Raw genomic sequence first — 20218 nt, forward strand, 5'->3', positions numbered from 1 at the left:
TGTATGTTTATTCTCTCCATAAACTGTGTACGTACTTTATACATGCATTTTATACGTCCGTAAACCTGAAAGAGTGTACATGTTTATTCTCTCCAGAAACGCTATGTACGTTCATTTGGAAGATATTCGCACTACCAGAATAATGGAGATATGGATACTGTTCTAAACTTCAAGTGGTTTTCAAATGCCCTTTAAATGCTGTTTCATGTATATACCACGAAAGTTTATGGTTGAGTACACATTAAAAATAAATAAGATTCTCAAAATACTGCTTATATAATTTTTATTTATTTTATTAAATTGTCATAGAAATAACCACTGAATTATACTTTAACAAATTTGTCAAATACAATATTTCCAAATTTAGCATCTTCCGCATGCATATAAGCGGTAGAGGTTTAGCAAAAGGTCGTCTTGTTTAAACAGAAAACTCTTTTCATACTTCGGTAACCCTGAGATTATTTTTGTTCGGGTTCTTGTTCTCTATAAGCCTCCCTTTCTTGCGGGGATACATACTTGCTAACGAATGCTGCAAAACATCCCTAAAAAGAATCAAATATATATATATATATATAGGATCTAACTTCTTCTGGATGACATATGTTAACGTATATCATTCTTATTTAAGACTATAAAAGAATGTTGTTCCAAAACAACTACATAATATATTAGTCGAGAGGGCTATCTTTTAGGAATTTTTTAAACAGAAGATAAAAATAAATCTCTGCAGAAAATAATTAAGCCCTTTATTAACAAAAAAAGTTTATTATCAGAGTGGGAAAACTTCCTTTCGAATTTTGAAGGTACTATATGCATATACATTTAGATAGTGAGCATTAATTTCTTATGACTATTTATTTACGTTAAGCGTTAATAAAACAAAGGAAATGAGAAGGCGTTCCTAATAAAGTGGCCACTGAGTGTATATATATATATATATATATATATATATATATATATATATATATATATATATATATATATATATATATATATATATATATATATATATCCTCCAAATCAATGTATACGAAATATAAAAATAATGCATTTAATTAAACATTACTTATCCGCACACAGTAATGATCTATTATAGATTTACAATGAAAATGTCAACAAATTGTCTTCATCGTTTGTCGGACATTTTCACTTGTCGCAAGATTATTCGTAAACTTTAGTAAGATTAATGAATCGACGTTCCCTCACTATTGTACTGATTATACTTTTAATGCATATCTGGTTCTGAATATCATACTGCACTCAAACTCAGTTAGAGGGCGCACTTAACATATTATCGCATGAAATACGCACGCTTGCGTCATCACCAAATATTTTGGTAACTTCCCGTATAGCATAACATTTATAAAATTGTTGAATCAATTTCAAAAACTTTATTAAAATATTTTATCAATCAGAAATCGCTTACCAGGAGATTTTCTTGTGTTTGTTCTACATCTTCTGTGTGCTGCAATTGAGAAAGGATTATAAGTGTAAAAGAAAATATGGAAAAGACAATAGAAAATATATTGAGGAGAAACGAAGGAATGACTTTGCAGGTTACAGAATATTTAACTTGAAATAACCAACGATTATTCTATTCGAGAATGAATGAAAAATGAACAAGTGTCTACTATGTTTATCACTTGGAAGTTTGACAATTTTCAAGAAGATGTAAATATCTTCGGATGAACTCGAAGTGTTAACTGTGATATTTATTTCATTTAAGCAAAGTGTGTTCCCTATTGTTTAGGCCAGAAGTGGATCCGTTTATCTAAATTTATTATAAAATTATTAGTATTAATTCTAAATTAAAACACGAGAGAGTTAATTATGGGAAAATTACTTTGCGAAAAACAAGCATGTCTGAATTCTTTATCATTGCTATTCATTTCAATAGGTTTTCCAAGTGTGCTATCCCTACGCATATATTCATATTAAGAACAAAGAAGAAGATAGCATTCCAATGTTTATTCTCGAAAAACGTTGAACATATCAACTACCGAGGACCAGAAAAAAGATATGTGATAACAATACCTAATAGAGAACTGGGTTAATTTCACTTATTATGCATTCCGTTCGCAGATATTTGTACTTGTCAGCAGCAGCCTATTCCCATTTTCAATTCTCGATATTTTTACCATCTTCAGATTGTAAGCCTGTTTCTCCATAGCTGCCAACCGTCACTATTCGAGAAATCTTCATGTTTTAATATTTTACTCTTCCCAGTGGATAACCAGTTCATAATTCTCAAGAGCCATTGTTATTCTCTCGTTTTCTGATTCCTTTTTCATTCATTCTCATTATTATGCCAGTAATTCCCCATAAGAGACTCTTAAAATTTGATGCGTGTTAGAATATATGGGTTCTGAGTCGACCCATAGGATACCTTACTTCGTCTGAATTATCCATTTCCACAACTCATAATTGTTTCCTATAGCTGTCAGAGAGTCTTATAATGCCATCCATAAGTCATTATACTATCTATAATCACGGGATGCAGCATCTTCTTAGTTTTTTACTTGAAACCTTAGAAGTGTATAAGATAGTAGTCTTGATCCTATAGGATCGCTGCACATCTAGTAATATTTGAATACTATTCCACTTCCTTTGACCTGATGTATCATTATGCATTCAGGATACTAGATATCCTCCACTGATTTTAGGGTTTCCTTGTAACTGAATTAGCTTTTGCATACATCTTCTCTGGGACAATATCGTAAGTGTTCTCAAAAAAAAAAAATAAAATAATTATGTTCTTTATTCTTAGCACCATTTCTGGGATATTTGTTGTAAACAGAATATTGTTCCTAGGGATCTTCCTTCCGTAAAGTTGACTGTTCTTCAAAAAATTACTGGAGATACCCTAAATTTAATTCTCTCTCTGAAAATTTGAAGAAATATCTGGCTGATACATAACACTTCTTGCACAGTTAAGCTTAGGATACTACTTCTCTACTTCCTTTTCATTTGTAGATTAAATGAGCTGCATTATTTCCTGACCTGTCAATTCAAATATACTTTTTTCTAACAATCATCTCTCACTTCTATTATAAAATCTCGAAAATTGATGATATTGAATCTCGCTTCAAGATGTATAAGGAACTGTTACTTGCCATACGAGTTGCCATTACATACCAGAACGCTAATCACAGTTTCTAGTATTATGCTCTCTTTTTTTCCCCCAATTTTTCTTTAGAATTGAAGCCATTCTTTACATTTATTACTCAATTTTATTATAGTCACCTTTATAAGGAGAGGATCAACTGTTTAATAAATTATTGTATATCGTCTTCGTGTCGTTGCTCACCTCGTAACTTCCCAATCCCAATCTGGCGAAATCCAAATTCTGCTTAAGACGTACATACAAATCCGGTATATTATCAGAATTTAGAAGCTCTATTTTGTATATACTATTTTTCATAAAACTATCATCATCATCTTGTCGTTTGGCATCCTAGATGTAATAGGATACACAATCTTAATTATCACCATATGTTCGGCATCATCTTTAAGAAGCAGTCCCACATCTTGCACTACTACCATTCTCTCGTCTCTTGTGAACTATAGTATTCTTACATGAATTCGAACAGGACACAAAATGCTCACTTTAATTCATAATAAAACCCTTCTGTGCACTTGTTTCTAATCATCAAGCAGCTATCTTTGCTCATAAAAATATAATTAACGCATGATCTCTTTAACTAAGAAACAACAGCCTACATTACATTTTACTAGCTATGACCGATTCCTTGTACATGATTCGATAAGATGATTTGCTGTTCTACCCTAAAATCAGTTAAATATATTATGTCCTTTGATCAAGGAAAATACTCTTCATAGTGTACAGATGCGCGTCTTCTTTTGCTATCCTAAATAGAGTGCGATTATGCTAAAACTGAAAATATTTCCTTTAACACCAAGTTCACTTCTCCGCCTTCTTGCTCCCTATCACTAACATGTAATTTTGATCCAAATGTAAACTTCGAAGTATGTCCATCTTTCCATGGTGTAGCTGGTGGTACCGTTGTATAACTCCCATGTTATGCCATCTAATGTGACTGAGGAAACAAATGATGCAAACGCCCTCTTTTACCTCTTCGACACAGCAGCGAACGATACATTTCCATATGCAATGTGCTGTTGTTACACGATTTCTGAGGTGCCTTTTCGTGGTGTGCAGTAATTCTTAACTGTCTGATTTCGGAATCACAAATATGAAAATATGTAATATTACTTTTATAGAAGTATAACATAACCTTTAAATGTTAAGTTATTGCTTTAACAGAAGTATCTTATTCTATGAGAAAAGTACTTACGATGAGGTGAGATTTGCTGGCCAAGCAACTATCCGTCTAAATAAGAAACATAAATCAGTTATACTACTGACCATAAAGATTTCTAAGAATAAAAATGTGAAACTTATATTATTCATAATATAGAATTATTTATGATTTAGATAAACTTATAATTGATTATTTATAATTTAGATAATTTACAATTGACTATTTATGATTTCGATACTTCATTTTTTATAATTTACTGAAGCAGAAGAGAACATGCAAAATTGAGCAAAATCTTAATTTTGATAACAACAAGGGAGATAATGTTAAAAATAAATTTTCACTTGATCTCTCTCTCTCTCTCTGTATATATATATATATATATATATATAGTAATATATGGCTAACTTGTGTTGTTTCGAGAATGACATATTTCACTCTTTCTCTCTCTCTCTCTCTCTCTCTCTCTATTTCAACATGACAAATAGCTTCGTATTTTTAACCGTTCTTCCAAACTCTTAGCCGATAAATAATCTGTCAGGAACGTAAGAACTATATTTTTTCATTGTTTTCTATCTTACTAGCGCATTCATTGCAAAATTTAATCCAAAGAATATCGTATAAAATATATTTAGAAAGCTTAACCTCTAGTTATGAAACTACAGATGAAGAAGCCACATTCCAAACTCAAGATAAAAGCAAGATTACTACTATTTCATGTTATTTTCAACTTCTTCTGTTTATATGAAAAGGGAACTATTTTCAGTTAATTTTTTTTCTTTTCTGAAATCCATGTCATCCAACATCATCCAAGCAATATTCGATGTTACGCAAGGTAATTGAAACGAGAAAATATGAGAAGTAAAATAATTTTAACAAAAAGAATATTTTAATATTTTATTTAAGCTTTACTTTACTTGTATTAATGATTAGGTAAAATTAATATTTGGCAGTGAAACAAAAATAATGTGTAATATTTATATGACATATACACTATGTTGAAAAAGTATTTGGATACTTTATGTGGCATTCCAAAATCGGATCCCACCACATGCAAATATTCAAAGGGTCTATAGAAGTCTGATAATAAAAGGTAGGATATGCTGCATGTTTTGCAGTGCAATCAATGTCGAGATGCTACGTTCAGCTGAACTGACAGATTTCCAATAAAGAATGGTAGCTGGATGTCACATTTGGGTGTCAGTGGTCTTTCTGTCCCTAACATTGCTACCTGTCTCATTATACCGAAATCCACTGTTGCTTATGGCATTCGTAGATGGAAAGTTGATGGAGTTACCACAACACTAAAACGCTCCTGGAGACCATACTGACCGACATCGACCAGCTCTGTCTCAGAATGTTCAAAGATCCTGCACGTCATCGACAGTGGATCTCGCAATCAACCTGGAGAATGCTGTAGGGGCATTTCTCCGCACTATCAGTCTGTCCATAGAGCGTTGCATGCCTTAGGTTACCATGGTAAACCTGCTGCGAACAAGCTAACATCACCTCCCTTTAACTCCCAGACGTTTATACAGGTATCTTTCGCACCATTCCTGGATCGTAGATGATTGGGAAAAGGTTTTGTGGGGAAAAGAATCACGCTTCTAAATGTTTCACTGTGATGGTCGTATTTGAATCAGGAGATTATCCTGGAACAGGCCTCACAAGACTGCATCATTCCAACAGTTAGGTTGGGCGGAGGCTTGGTAACGGTATGGGAGTGCTTTAGTTGGATGGAACTTTGTCCATTGGTGGACGAACCAAACACCATGATGTCTGATGGCTAGCTGGATTTCCTGGACAAATTCATGTTTCCGACTCTGATTTTTGTTGAAGAGTTAAATATTCATGTGTTCTGCGATAATTGAAAATATAATTATACACCAAATTAAATAAAAAAAAAAACATCTGGAATTTTGCTTTATGTTAATAGGAATAAAACGAAACCCAAGGTCGGTTACGTTTTAAATAACTGTTGTGGTTGAGGCTTCTTGGTGTTCATTGTAGATTGCCAAATTTTGGTGCAAAATATTTAATGATTTTAATGGCCTCAAGCCTATGACTGTATAAATTCAGTCCAATTTCTACAGTACTGTAAATATCACAATGCATATTACTGATATTCTACGTCTCGCTTAGATCTTAGTTTATAATGTTATTTGAAATCTCAGCAATTAGATTTCAGTAGATTTAGGAACTGGAATTCATGAGATTCATATATAATTTAAAGATATTTTAAAAATTTAACAAATCAGAAATCCTTCCAGTTACTTGTCCCATACATAATCTGGTTCCCTTAATAGTTTCATAAAACGGTTTCACCCACAAAAGCAGGTATATTGCTGAATGACTTGTTTCTTGCGGAGTCACCTCCGAAAAAAATTGTTAATTTCTTGAATTGACCTTCATCAATATTACCATTAACAGTGTTTCCCATTTCAACATTAAATTCTCACTTGAACAGCTTCAGAATAACTCCATCTGACGATGCATTCTAATTGATAAATCGGTCATCTTATTTACATCAGAGTTAGATATGCTGGTGTGTACCTGTTGTATCTGAAATGGACAACAAAATGTATTCATTACCATCCATTGAATTTTCGATTTTCATCTTTTTCTTCTGGTAATGAATCAAACACCATTGTGTTGCATTCACTGCATTTAAATTAATACCCAATTAAGTCTCTAATTAGTTACCTCCGAACATTATTAATTGATAAAAATGCAATAATAAAAATGATTAATAAACCTACATCATGGGTTGATTCATCATTACAGTATCTCGATAAATATCCTAAAACTTTATCGTCGCTGTTCGGAATTGTCGATTCTAGGCATTCTGTCATGGCAACCTTGATCTGAAAATAAATAATTATGATTAATTACAGGGTATATACTTTCTGTACATATATTGTTTCATATATTTTATTGTATTCACAAGAGTATACACATTTACTTCTCTTAGGGATACAATTATCTAAGAAAAAAAACGGTTGTTTTTAATCTTTAAGCAGGCAATTTGCAAAAAATGGACACAATCATGTAATAAAATTCCTGCAATGGATTGATTCTTGCCTCCATTCATTGTACTAATTCTATCGATCTCTTGTTCTTCTCGGCACAAATAAGGATTTGGTATTGACAACCTTAGTCTTTGTACCCGAATTCCTCAAATGATGTCGCTTGATCCCATATTAATACCGAAAAACTCACCACATCAAAAGAACGATTCGATAGTCGTCTTTCCGGATGTTACCACAAGGCTCTACTATAAAGGAGGCAAGATTGAATCAGAGTCCTATAACTACTGACTTCAGTAACCCTAGATTATGATGAAATATAGTATATAACGCTACTCTGACATCATTATATATAAATGCAATACGTTCTTCTCGTTATCAATGTAATTTGCCTCATTGGAGTGTGTCTCATCACTCGGCAGTGATGAGACGAGAGCTAACTAAGGCTGAAAATCAGATTATTGTAGCATATTTGATCTCTAGAGGCAGCTTCCTTGTTTATTTACAATTGTAAATAAAGTTCAGATATTAAATCTGAACCCCAGATAAACTATAGATTTAAATCTACCATACATTCTCGCCTTCTGCGGAAGGAATTGATCTGAAAGAATGGGAAAAAAAATAAAAGTCAATTGATAATTGTGTTAAGCGCATTATACTACACAGTAGCCAAGCCTTTTTTATATTATCTTTTTTATATTATCATATAGTTAATCCCACTTTTTTGATTAATTCCATCCACCAAAGTTTGGCAAATAATTGCATATTAGCAAAATGTGCAGATCACTGACCAAACTTAATAGTTTTCAAACCTCCAATGAGCAAGATGGTAATCTCATATCGATGGAAGAAAGTCGGCTATCACCTGTAGTTATCTGCTACTGCAGGATGTCAAATCACAAATTTAGGTCAGAAAGCGAACATATACTCTTTCAGCAACCCTTGTCAGCAAAACGAATTTTACGTAAAAATGAATTGGAATCATGAAGGGGATACAAATCCTTTGATGTTTATCTGCCAGTAAGCAAAACTCTAAGAAATAGGACTAAGATCTATGAGTTTCATACCGAAAAACTATAGGCAAATTCAAGTGTAAATAACCACTTGGTAGTACAACACCAAGTCAACTCGTATCAAAGATGGAGCAAGCTCCCTCACTATCCTTGGTATTTTCTCATAATGTAAAAACACAGTCCCTAGGGGATGTAATACTGTAATTACATTATGAGGAGAGGTCACTACCCAGACCGGTTTCAACGTTTTTTGAGGTCTCATCAGTGAGTAGGTAGACCTGGAAAATTGTATCCCCTTCATTATTATTAAGGTTGCCAGAAAAATAGCCTTTTGGCTTTTATTCTATGTTATCAAATGAAATGGAATGTTTTATAAAGCAATTAATAATTTGATTTCTTTCACTTTACTTTTTGTTATTAAACTACGTTTGATTAGTTCTTGGAAACTGAGGTAACAAAAAATGAATCATATGCATTTAAACAAGTAATCTGGGACATGCTTGACTTAATTCACAATTATGGAAAAAGTAAACACTATCATAATGTACCGATTGTAATATAACAATAACCCGAAGTATTGCAATGCCCTTAATTAAGGCTCAGGACCAGCTCAGATTCGCTTTTGTAAGCAGAATTTAAAGAGAAAGTGGTTAATCCCTTATGTCTAACTTCATATGTTTGTACGTAAACTGCTTCTATTCTACTGGTGAGTTTGTATGATTGTGGGATCAGAAGTTTGAGTTTCCGGTAGTACTACCCACGTAGAAAAAAATGTTGGCTCAAACACATTTAAAAACTCTGCTAAAGGTTCATCGTGTCGTAGATAGAATACGAAAGCAGACGTTTCAAACAAAACGGCTTCATTGGAATCAATGAAATTATCAAGCCTCTTAAAACAATTTACAAATTTAATAACTTTATGAACCACGTAAAATAATTCTTCAGTTTTAAATGTGATTCTAAAAAATGCCTACACTTACCTGACCAACCATCAACTTCAAACAATCTGCAATAGCGTTTTGCGTTTCTTCATTTCCTAAAGAGAAAACATGACATTTTTAAAGATTTTATGAAGCAATATTTTACACGAAGGAACATCACACGAGAGGAGAAAGAATAATGGAGAAAGGTAATGAAAAGATGAAACAGGATATCAGTTCAGTTGTTCGGAAAATTTAACAGTTCCATTTGGGATTTCAGAAGCTCTAATAAAGAAAGGATCACACGATACATGGAGAGAGAAAGAGAGAGAGAGAGAGAGAGAGAGAGAGAGAGAGAGAGAGAGAGAGAGAGAAAGAAAGAATGAGAGGCAGTGAGAGATAGAGAGAGAGAGAGGGAGAGAGAGAGAGAGTGAGAGAGAGAGAGGAGAAATACAGAGAATTATAAAGAAAAAGAGAGATAAATAGAGAAGAAAGAAAGAAAGAGAGAAAAAGAAAGTGAAACAGAGAGAGAGAGAGAGAAAGAGATAAAAAGAAAAAAAGAGAGAGACAGAGTGAGAAAAATAGAGAGAGAACGAAAAAAAGAGAGAGAGACAAAGTGAGAGAGAGAGAGAGAAAGAAAGGGTGAAAGAGAGTAAGAGGGACAGAAAAAGAGAGAAAAGAAAGAAAAAGAGAGAAAAAAGAGTGTGAGACAGAGAGAAAGATAAAGAAAGAAAGACAGAGAGAAAGAGAGAGAGAGACCGAGAGAGAAAGAAAAAGACAGAGAGAAGGAAAAAAAAAGAGACAGAGAGAGAAAGGAAAAAAGAAAGAGAAAGACAGAGAGAGAGAGAGAGAAGGAAAAAGAGAGAGAGGGAGAAAGAGAGAGAGAGAGAGAAGGAAAAAGAGAGAGAGGGAGAAAGAGAGAGAGAGAGAGAGAGAGAGAGAATTATTTTTATTATGCTGAAAATTATTTGAATTGTTAAGTAAAAAAAGGTTGAGTGAAAAAAAAAACAATATAAGAGTTCCGATGTTCTTATTGAACAAAAGGATTAATGCTAATTAGATACCTAAGCACGATTTAATGAGAAAGAATGTCAGGAAGGAAACAAATAATATGTTATCATAACTGGTAGGCGAAAGGTAAATTAATAATATCGAGATGGGCTATCATTTAGATAATATTCGACAGTAAAATGCAGCGATCAAATCAAACATAAGTATCTTTGAACAAATGTAGGATTTTAATAGCGGGAATCTCCTGTGATGTCATATCACACGTCAGAGTTAAAAGCATATACTGCATTTTGCTGAGTCAAGGTATAACTTGACGAAAGACGGAGAGAATTTTATCAATATATTCTTCTTTCAACCCGGATCACTCCACTGATGAATGATGATCTCCACTAATTTCTCCATTTCTCTTGGTTTTTTCTCTATCGCTCTCCAGAAATACTAAGAATTTCATTTCTTTCTATCCTTTTGTTGTCATATTCTGCATTCTGCCATATGAAATTCCCTCTTCTAGAGCATCATTTGGAGCTATGTTCTTCGTATTTCCACTTTAAATACAGAAGAAACTAGATAGTGGACTGCCTGCCAACATGCAACATCTGGTGCGTTATAGTTTTGCAACATTTCATACTTCACATGAAAGATGCACACAAACATGCACATTAAAATTCCACTCCAATGTTTCACAATTGATTTTCATTTCCCCTTTTTTTGTGAAATATTAAAAGAGAACTTCCTTATCAGCATTCAGAATTTCACTTTCAAAAAGTAATGTATAACTCTCAGAATTCTTAGTCAACACCAGGTCCCGTGAAAGTGGCTTCTACCAGCACTTTAAAAAATGAATAAATAAATAAATAAATAAAAACCGGACAAAAAAAGAAATACTTCTTCCTTAACGGTTTTATGCCACTACTCAGTGTCACAGAAATATTGAGGCTGATATAATATGTTTATCAGGAATTTTTCACTTTTTATTCCGGGATATTTTTATTCAAAAATTTGTCATCATTATTCGAATAGATATTTAACAGATAAAAGGAAAGAAGTTATAAAACTTTCCCTAAGATCTTACACAGCTAAATTTTATAATTCCTTTTGAATAAGGTTTATCTATACATTCTTTATTAAATCACAAAAGAACCTATCAGAAATTCCAAGGAAATGAGAAAATGTGATTAAGCTAGCTTCTGTCAAAATATAGAATTCTGTACGATAATTTGATTCAAGCTTTGCAACATGACTTATAGCACTTTCCTGAGACAACGCAACCCATTTATAGCTGTTACGTGCCCAACTCCATGAGTAAGCACATTACCGCATTATGGTGTTGATGTTAAAACTCTATCACATACCAGCATGCATACTTCTCTAAACCCGACATACAAAGAAAATGAAACGAACGTGCGGGTTCGTGGTTTGTATATAATGGACTTTATGGCTTGTTACGAAATACTTCGATAATGAGCTTGTAAAGTGCGTGAAGACTTCAAGAAGATTTGAATATGTCTGAATCACAGGTTTAACTGAATACTAATGTATTGTTGACTATAATACAATCGCACATCAGATAAGAATTGGATGTATTACGAGAGACAGTAAAGTACCTTTTGAGAGAAAATGAAGTTAAGTAATACATACTGCACACAAATTGCTTGGGTATGAATCGAGGTCTTTGGTTTCCTTCTCCTCCTTCTTGGGCTGTTGGATTTCCCAGTGCTGTATACGATGCTAAGATGAAAAACAGTATCATAAACGGAAAACCCATCATTTTGTTAAACGCTTACTCGAGTAAATCTAAATCAACGAAGAACTGAAGTAATCTTAGATATTTCATATGAATATATATGCATGTATATATGTGTGTGTTTCAGATTACTTCTTTTTTGAATTCCGTAATTGGCCGGAAGCTGCAAAATTAAACGTAGGTTAATTAGCCTTATCAAGGTGACCTTACGTGAATTATTTGATATAAAGAGGATATCCGCTTAATTGCCCTTGAGAAATGAGGAAGTGTTTGAGGATTTCTTGATTTCTTTATTTTAATCTCGACTTAATTCTAAAAAAACATGACGCCACAGATGGTTTTAGATCCCCAAAGCAAAAATTGTTTCCACTGTAAACACACTCTATTTAGAACACACACACACACACACACACACACACACACACTATTTAACTCAAGGCATGCAATAATTTTGATATACCACTCTCAATGAGTGTTTGTGTAACAATGCGTTAAACACAACACTAAAAAGTTTCCTAATTTTGTATCATGTATTCTGCCAATTATTGTTAGACTTTTATCCCAACATGAAAATTTTGTTGTTGCATTTTTCTTAAAATGATGAGTACAATAGAAATTTTGAAACTTTAACCTTCATTCTGCTGATTCAAATTTTCAAATTTTGAACCGAAATTTATAGAAAACATCGCTTTTCAAATAAAGAGGAAAAATAAACGTTTTTAGTGATAGTATATAGTTTTGGTTGTATTAGAAGAGAACTGTGGCATATTGAGATATCCTGTTAATCAACTGTAAAAATGTTGACAATTGTGAGCATCTGCGCCTCTCGTATGAGATTCTAAATAAGGATTAGGCTACAAAAATTAGCCTAATTAATAATTAGGTTAACCTTGTACTGCCACTAACTCATTTAATAGCTTCAAAACTGTCCATTGTCGATATCGTATTGTGTATTATTCTGCTGATAATGAAGTGCATCATTTGTCGAGAACCACCACAGTGTTACAAATTACGTGTTGCACACCTTACGTCGTTTTTTTTTTTTTTAATTCTTTATTTAAACTTCGTGAGATGTCTTAAATGGTCGACTTCCTTAACAACTGCTGCCATTTATTTATTTCTTCCAGATCATATGTTCTCATGCTCTATAGTCTAACAAATGTATTTGTCCATCGACTGCGCCAGTTTAAATATATATTGAGTGCGAAATTATAGGATTTTTAAACGAAAGACAAAGCATATATTGTTTTTAATTCGACTCTTATATTACTGTTTACCTTTACTTTGTCTTGGATTGATTATTTATCACTTAAACCTAATCTTCATATGCATGTTCGAAATTTCGGGATAGTACATTCTGAGAATCATTCCAATGTGTTATTCACAAACCATCTAATTAAATCTAAAGGCATTACTTACACAGTCCGATTCACATTAATATAATATATATATATATATATATATATATATATATATATATATATATATATATATATATATATATATATATATATATATATATATATATATATATATATATATTTGAAATTTGAAACGTTTTTATATCACGTTTTTTGTCTCTTCATTGTTTTGAAACGTCCAACAATGTGTTTGCCTTCATGAGACAAAGACATTGTTGTCTCATGTCTCGAATCATCAGAACTGAAGGAGAACCGGCTTACCAGCCCAGAACTCGGAGGGGGGGGGGGCTGTACGCGCCAAAATTCACGCAAGAAGTAATTTTGATAGAAAACACAGGTTTTTAATTAAAAATTCTAATTTTTTATTTATTCATAAAGTATACAGTATAGGGTTATGCATGGAATAGCATATCGGGTAAATGGCCTCCACGGCTTTGCTGCCACATACGCACTCTTTTGTCGAAATTTTCCACGACCGTTTTGCATAAATGTGGCTGAATTTCGTTGATACAGCACTCAATTTCCTCCTTCAATGCGGGGGTGGTCGTGGGCTTGTTGGCATAAACCTTAGATCTCAAAAAAAAAACCCAAAAAAAGTCCAACGGCGTTAAGTCACATGATCTAGGAGCCAATTCTGATCACCAAATCGGGAAATTACACGACCAGGAAATGACTCATGCAGTAATTAAATTGTTTCTCGGGCTGTATGACATGTGGCACCGTCTTGTTGAAACCACATGTCGTCCACATCTATATCTTGCAATTTAGGCACAAAAAACTGGATTATCATGTTGCGATAGCGATCACCATTAACTGTTATTGCCATACCAGCCGCATTTTCGAAGAAAGTGGACCGATGATGCCTCCAGCCCAAACTCCGCACCAAACAATGACACGTTATGGATGCATTTGTTTCTCAACAATCACTAGTGGATTTTCTTAACCCCAAATGCGACAATTTTGTCAATTAACGAAGCCATCAAGATGAAAATGAGCCTCATCGCTGAAGATGATATTTTGTTCGAAAAATAAGCATCCACTTGTTGTTCCATAATCCACTCAACGAACTCTCTTCGCTGTGTTTGGTCAGTAGGCTTCACTTCTCGAGTCAATTGAACTTTGTAAGCATAAAGATGCAAATCTTTCGTGAGAATACGCTATAGAGCTTCTCGAAATGCCCAATTCAAGACCACAGTGCCGAATTGATGTTCCTAGACTCTCAGCAACACTCTCACGAACTACTTCGTTGTTTTCTGTTCAACGACTTGTTGAAGGACAGCCAGAGTGTATAAGGCCACTAATTGATCCAGTATCTTTGAATGTTTTAATTAATCTTTTCACAGTTGAAGTTAAATCACTATTCCGACCATATTGTACGAAAATTGCGAACTGTAGCTGCCAAACCTTCAATATTTTTAAAATATTGCTCAACAATGTAAATGCGTTGTTCTTTCGTGTAGCGCTTCATTTTTAATAACCCTGAACGGTCAGCTGTCACACTGTCTTTTTTTTTTCTCGTTGTCAACACTTTACCGCACAAATGGCGCTAAATTTAAATCTTGCGTGAATTGGGACTACCTAATTCAAACTTTCTAATTTTCTTCCTTTAAAGCTAAATCATAATTTAGAATATCCTGTTAGTCGTACATACACAAAATGAAAATAAAGCATTATTATTATTATTATTAAAAAAAAAAAAAATCAGCTAACGCCTTTTTATTCCCGTATACGGGGAGTAGGCGAGGCCATTTAGCCCTACCTAACTTTTGGAGACTGAGTGGGCAGTTCAATCTCCACTGGTACCCAATCAGAGACAGAGGGCCCAAAGCTATCACTAATTAAGCGGTACGCAGTGAAGAGAGACGGCTCAAATGTGCCGCCATCTCGTGGTCGCTAACCCTAACACAATATATTTAATGTCTGAAATAATGTGGGTTCTACGGTCGATTTTCTTGAATTTACAGGACGAAAAACCCGAGTTTCCGGGAGGAAAAACCTGCTTGCCCGTGCCAGAGATCGGCTAACTCGGGAACCGGTCGAAAAAAGGCTTAGAAAAATTTCGTCTAGTCGCCGACTAGACTCGAAACCAAGACTTCCTTCGTGCGGCCAAGCGCCGTGGTTGGCAAACGCCACATCCACTGAGCTACACAGGCTCTTTAGCTAATTCACATAATTGATGCAGGGTCAAAAGAAGGCATCATTAAAACAACAATTTGACTTCTGTTACAGCTCTAGGAATAGTCTGTCAGGTAGCGTCGTAACATATGGACTGTTCCAAGTAATGCTGTTATTTGTAGATCTTATGGGATCACTTCGTTCATGTTTAATTCTTGTAAACATTTGGATAGCTTTTTTGAAATTGCACTACCTGCACCGATATATGTTGGAATAACTTTGGTGTGTTTAAGCCGCTGCCGGCCAAATTCGATTGCCAGGATCTCGATATTTAGAAAATGTTTCCAGTTCTTTGTTGTTAGTGTTGTTATCACTGGGTACTGCAATACCGATAATCCAAACCTGTTGATGTTTGAAAATTGTGATGTCAGGTCTATTGTGTTCCATATGCCGATCAGTTTGTATTCGAATGTCCGAGAGAAGTTTTGCTGTTTCGCTTTCCAATACTGTCTCTATTTTATACTGCCACCAGTTATGATATGTGGAAAGCCATATTTGTTTCATACATGCCAATGAATTATTTTGACCATTTGATCATGGCGGAATTTATAGTCATTTTGAGCTATTTTGCTGCAGGCACTGATTAGATGGTCTACGCTCTCATCTTTCTGATCTCATAATCTGCATTTGCTGCTGTTATTGATGTTCCCAATGTTTGCTTTCATTGCATTAATTTGCAATGCCTGTTCTTACGCTGCTGGAATAAATCCTTCTGTTTCTTTTTTTATTATGTCCATATTGTAGCCATTGCCACATCTTGTTTACGTTAATTTTGTCCTCATTATCTCTAAGAAATTGGTCATGCAATGGTTTTTTTCCAGCGCACATATCGGTTATTTCTGTTACTTTTTGTAATTGGATTTGTTTTCTGCTGATTATAGAAGGCCCGCTTGTATAATTGCTTGAAACATTGGCTCAGAGTTATTGTCGATGTCACTTTTCAAGGTAATGTCTTCTTCTTCCGCAGTCTGTCTCACTTGTAGACAGACAGATCCCGTCCGCCTATTCTCCTTGGTAGGTATAACCGGACAACATCACTTCGTGCACGTAATGCATGATGCATAGTCATTAGTTTTCTAGTTTTGCGGTCCAGTTTGTCCAGGTCTTCTTTGGTTTAATCTATTATGCCAGCTGTGTAGCGGATAACTGGTATAGTCCAAGAATCCATTGCTCTAATTGTGTTTAATCCATTTAGTTTTGTTTTCGGAATAGTTCTAATTATTTTGGTGTATTCTGCTGCTGCTGCCGCCTGTTGTTTAACTTTCGCGTGGAGAATGTTACTGCTTCTAATATTCCTAAGTATTATAGTGTTAGTCAGCTGAAATTGCTTTTATATATTTTTCTTGATAAAAATTAAAATTGCTAATGTCATAAAGGTTTCCTCTTTTAATAGATAAAATTGGCATTTATCTAAACCAAATTCCATTTTGATGTCCTGATTGAAAATACGAACTGTGTTCAGTAAAGAGTCTATTTGCTGGGCCAATTTTCCGTATAACTTCAAGTCATCCATATACAAAATCCAAGGAATTCCAAGGAATCACCTTGGAAAATTCCACGCTTAATGCTGATATCTCCGAATCGTTTATTATTGACTATTAAAGTTGTTTTTCATGATTTCATAGCAGCATCCAGAAAGGAACATATGTTATTGTTAATTCCAAATATTTGTAGTGATTTTAGGATCGAGGAGTATGGGCGGGAATAGAATGCTTCCTTATAGTATATCCATGCCATATTTAAGTTAGTTTTTCGTCTGTTTGAATTTCTGAGAATCATTTTATTAATAAAGATCTTGTCTTTTGTTCCTATAAATTTTTGAAAATTGCCTTTTTGTTAAATCAGATAAATCTGATTATCTGAGAAGTAGTGGTATATGGAATTTGCTATGATTGCAGTGAACAGCACAGATCAGAACTGAACAGAACAGCATAGTTGGTAATTGGGAGATTGGGAGAGGTACTTGGGCTTGCACCCTTATTCTTATCTTTCATGAAGAGAAAAGTGCTCCCAGATATCATCTGGTCTTCCACTGATCCTGACTGACAAATAAGTAAATTGTTTTGCCATTCGATCATGTAGACTGGTTAGATGCTTTAACCAAAATCCATGTAGTTCGTCTTTGCCAGGTGCACTCCAGTTTTTTTTAATTTTAACACCATTCAACCAGAAACTGTTGTACCAAGCAAAAAAAAAGCAGAAGCAGAAAACAATTACCAATTTTTGTGGATCAGAGATGCCAAGAGATTCTTGAGGGAGTCACAAACTTCCAAACCGATACAAATTAAAAGCTCAGAAGACATAGAAAGTCTGCCACAGTGAAAATAAAATTCTCCTAATTAGTTCAAAAAGAAGACCACAATAAAAATGAACGTGAACCACCAAGATAGATGCAATAACACCAGAATATACCGGCAATTTCACTTTGGTCAGACCTTTCAGATCATTCATTTGCCCTCCCAAACATCAACCTACTTCCAACACAGAAATCAAATCAACAACAAAAAAAAATAAATAAATATATCTAACCGGTGTCATCCTCAGATAAGCTCATTAAAAAGCTTCGAGGATGCAATCTGAGACATTACATCTCAACCGAGATCAACAAAAAAAAAGAATTATTTATAACATTGAAGTGCGGTACTTACAGCGGTTCAAAACATTAAAAAGCAAAAATTGTAAAATATATATAACTTACTGTCATGCTATAAATGCCGTTAAACATGTAATCTTATGCAATTGCAAACTATAAATTACCATCCATAGTAACTATTATTAACGCATTTTAGAATACATAAAACGGAAAAATTTGTATGAAATTCACTGTAATTTTTTTTGTAATATGTAAATATGTGTGTATATATGTAAATACTCTGTAAGATGATAAATAAAATATTATTTCAGAATTTTCTAAAAAAATTATTTCAGGTAAGCTCTGCAAATCTTCGAGGAAGAAATCAGAAATGCCTTCCAAAGAAACAAGTAAATATTATAATCGATTTAGTAAAAAGTAAATCATTGTAAATATATATGTGAAAATAGATGTAAAACGCATTTAATATCATTATATATAAGATATAAATAAAATATTTTCCAAGCATTCTTTAAGGTAAAAAATTATATTGATAGATAATCGTGTAATCTATCCTGCGTAACTGAACTATAATCGCTTGTAAACTAATACTAAAATCGTTATTACTACTAATAACACACAAATTGTTGTTCTATATGAATTGCGCACCGTATTTTGTACAGTGCGCAAGCCATATAGAACTTTAGAATCTGAATTGAACCACATGCAAAAAATTATAGTAATCCCTAAAATTGTATGTAATTAAGTTAAATTGTATGTATTATATAAATACGTGTATTATATAAATATGTGTATTATATAAATTTTGTGTATAATTAAATTGTATGTATATGTATGTAATTTATTTGACAGATAATAAAGTATTATTTGACATTTGGAAAAAAAAAATTACTATTAAGTGAGAGCTCTCCAGAGAGTGATGAACTATTTGGGTGAGGACATACTATTTGCACCAGCTGTCATACCTGTTTTTGAATTCGTTCCAGTTACTTTATACATGTCATCCAAAGGCAATCCATTCCAATCATGAACTACTCTATTAGAAAAAAATCTAGCCCAATCCCCTTCTTGACAGCATTCATCTCATGGATTCCCTCGCGTCTCCTTTCCTCATCCTCCATAAAATAAAATATTCGATTTATTGAAATTCTGTGTAACCCTTTTTAGAAGTTTGTAAGTCTCAACACTCTTTCTCCTATGCTATTTTCTGCAGCCTACAAATTCCCAATCTGTCTTTTTAATCAGTATCCGACAATTCTGATATTGTTTTGACACTCTACTTTGCACTCACTCCACAGTATCAGCATCACTACGGAAACCAAGAGACCAGACCAGCGCGCTATAGTCCAAGTGAGGTTATATCAAAGCCATGTCAAGGTTCATTTTAGCATTTCTATTATTCTCCGAGTTGTATTTAAAGGTTTTGCTATATGACCTTTGAACTTCAACTTTCTGTCTACTAAAACTTCAATATTCCTAGACTCCTCAGTTTCTTCAAGTAAAATCCCACCAATATAATAAGACATTGGATATCTAATCGCACCAACGTGCATGACTTTGTTTACAATGTTTATATTTGTTAACATTGAGCTGATATCCATTTTCTGATGTACACATTTGAAGCCAATTCAAATCATGCAAGTGCTGGATATCAACAGCATTCCTGATTATAATACTCATCTTTGCATCATCAGCAAATAGCTGAATATCACATGTCAATACCTTCCCAAGAACGCCACTGGTTACCTGGAATCTTGCGGATTCACATCCCCTATATACCACTTTTTGATATCTGCCAGCCAGCCATCCTCTAATTCATCCCCAATAGTGTATAATCCAATCCCATATTCTCCAATTTATGCAACCGTATTTCAGCTATATTCTGTCAAAAGCCTTAAAAAATTCCAAAAGTATCATGGTGTATCCTTTTCTTGAATTCAGTATTATGTTCCCCTTGTCTAACTCACTGATAACATTATTATAGAATATGAGCAAGTTCTTAAAACATGACCTTCCCTTAGTAAACCCATGCTGT

The 20218-nt window shown here is 33.7% G+C and overlaps 1 protein-coding gene across 1 annotated transcript; it reads right to left on the reverse strand.

The window, feature by feature from the left end:
* Nucleotides 1–266: 266 nt before the first annotated feature.
* LOC150099633 (uncharacterized) lies at nt 267–12074 on the reverse strand. Its single transcript, XM_090404219.1, has 6 exons — nt 11889–12074; nt 9300–9355; nt 7040–7144; nt 4317–4352; nt 1427–1465; nt 267–542 (listed from the first exon to the last, which is right to left on the reverse strand). The coding sequence occupies exons 1-6, from the start codon at nt 12016–12018 to the stop codon at nt 459–461; spliced, it is 450 nt and encodes a 149-aa protein (XP_090260345.1). The 5' UTR covers nt 12019–12074; the 3' UTR covers nt 267–458.
* Nucleotides 12075–20218: the final 8144 nt, after the last annotated feature.

Source organism: Typopeltis vanoorti, chromosome 14 (genome assembly GCF_054136105.1).
Source record: "Typopeltis vanoorti isolate ZY-2024b chromosome 14, IOZ_Tvanoo_1.0, whole genome shotgun sequence".
Classification (NCBI taxonomy): Eukaryota; Metazoa; Arthropoda; class Arachnida; order Uropygi; family Thelyphonidae; genus Typopeltis; species Typopeltis vanoorti.

What these genes read in the sequence shown, in the direction of transcription:
- LOC150099633 (XM_090404219.1), bottom strand. Translation starts at nt 12,018, where the DNA reads ATGATGGGTTTTCCGTTTATGATACTGTTTTTCATCTTAGCATCGTAT. An exon ending in ACCCAAGCAATTTGTGTGCA is followed by an intron (nt 9,356 to 11,888) that starts GTATGTATTACT and finishes TTTTCTCTTTAG; the next exon opens with GAAATGAAGAAACGCAAAAC. An exon ending in CCAGCAAATCTCACCTCATC is followed by an intron (nt 1,466 to 4,316) that starts GTAAGTACTTTT and finishes TCTCAATTGCAG; the next exon opens with CACACAGAAGATGTAGAACA.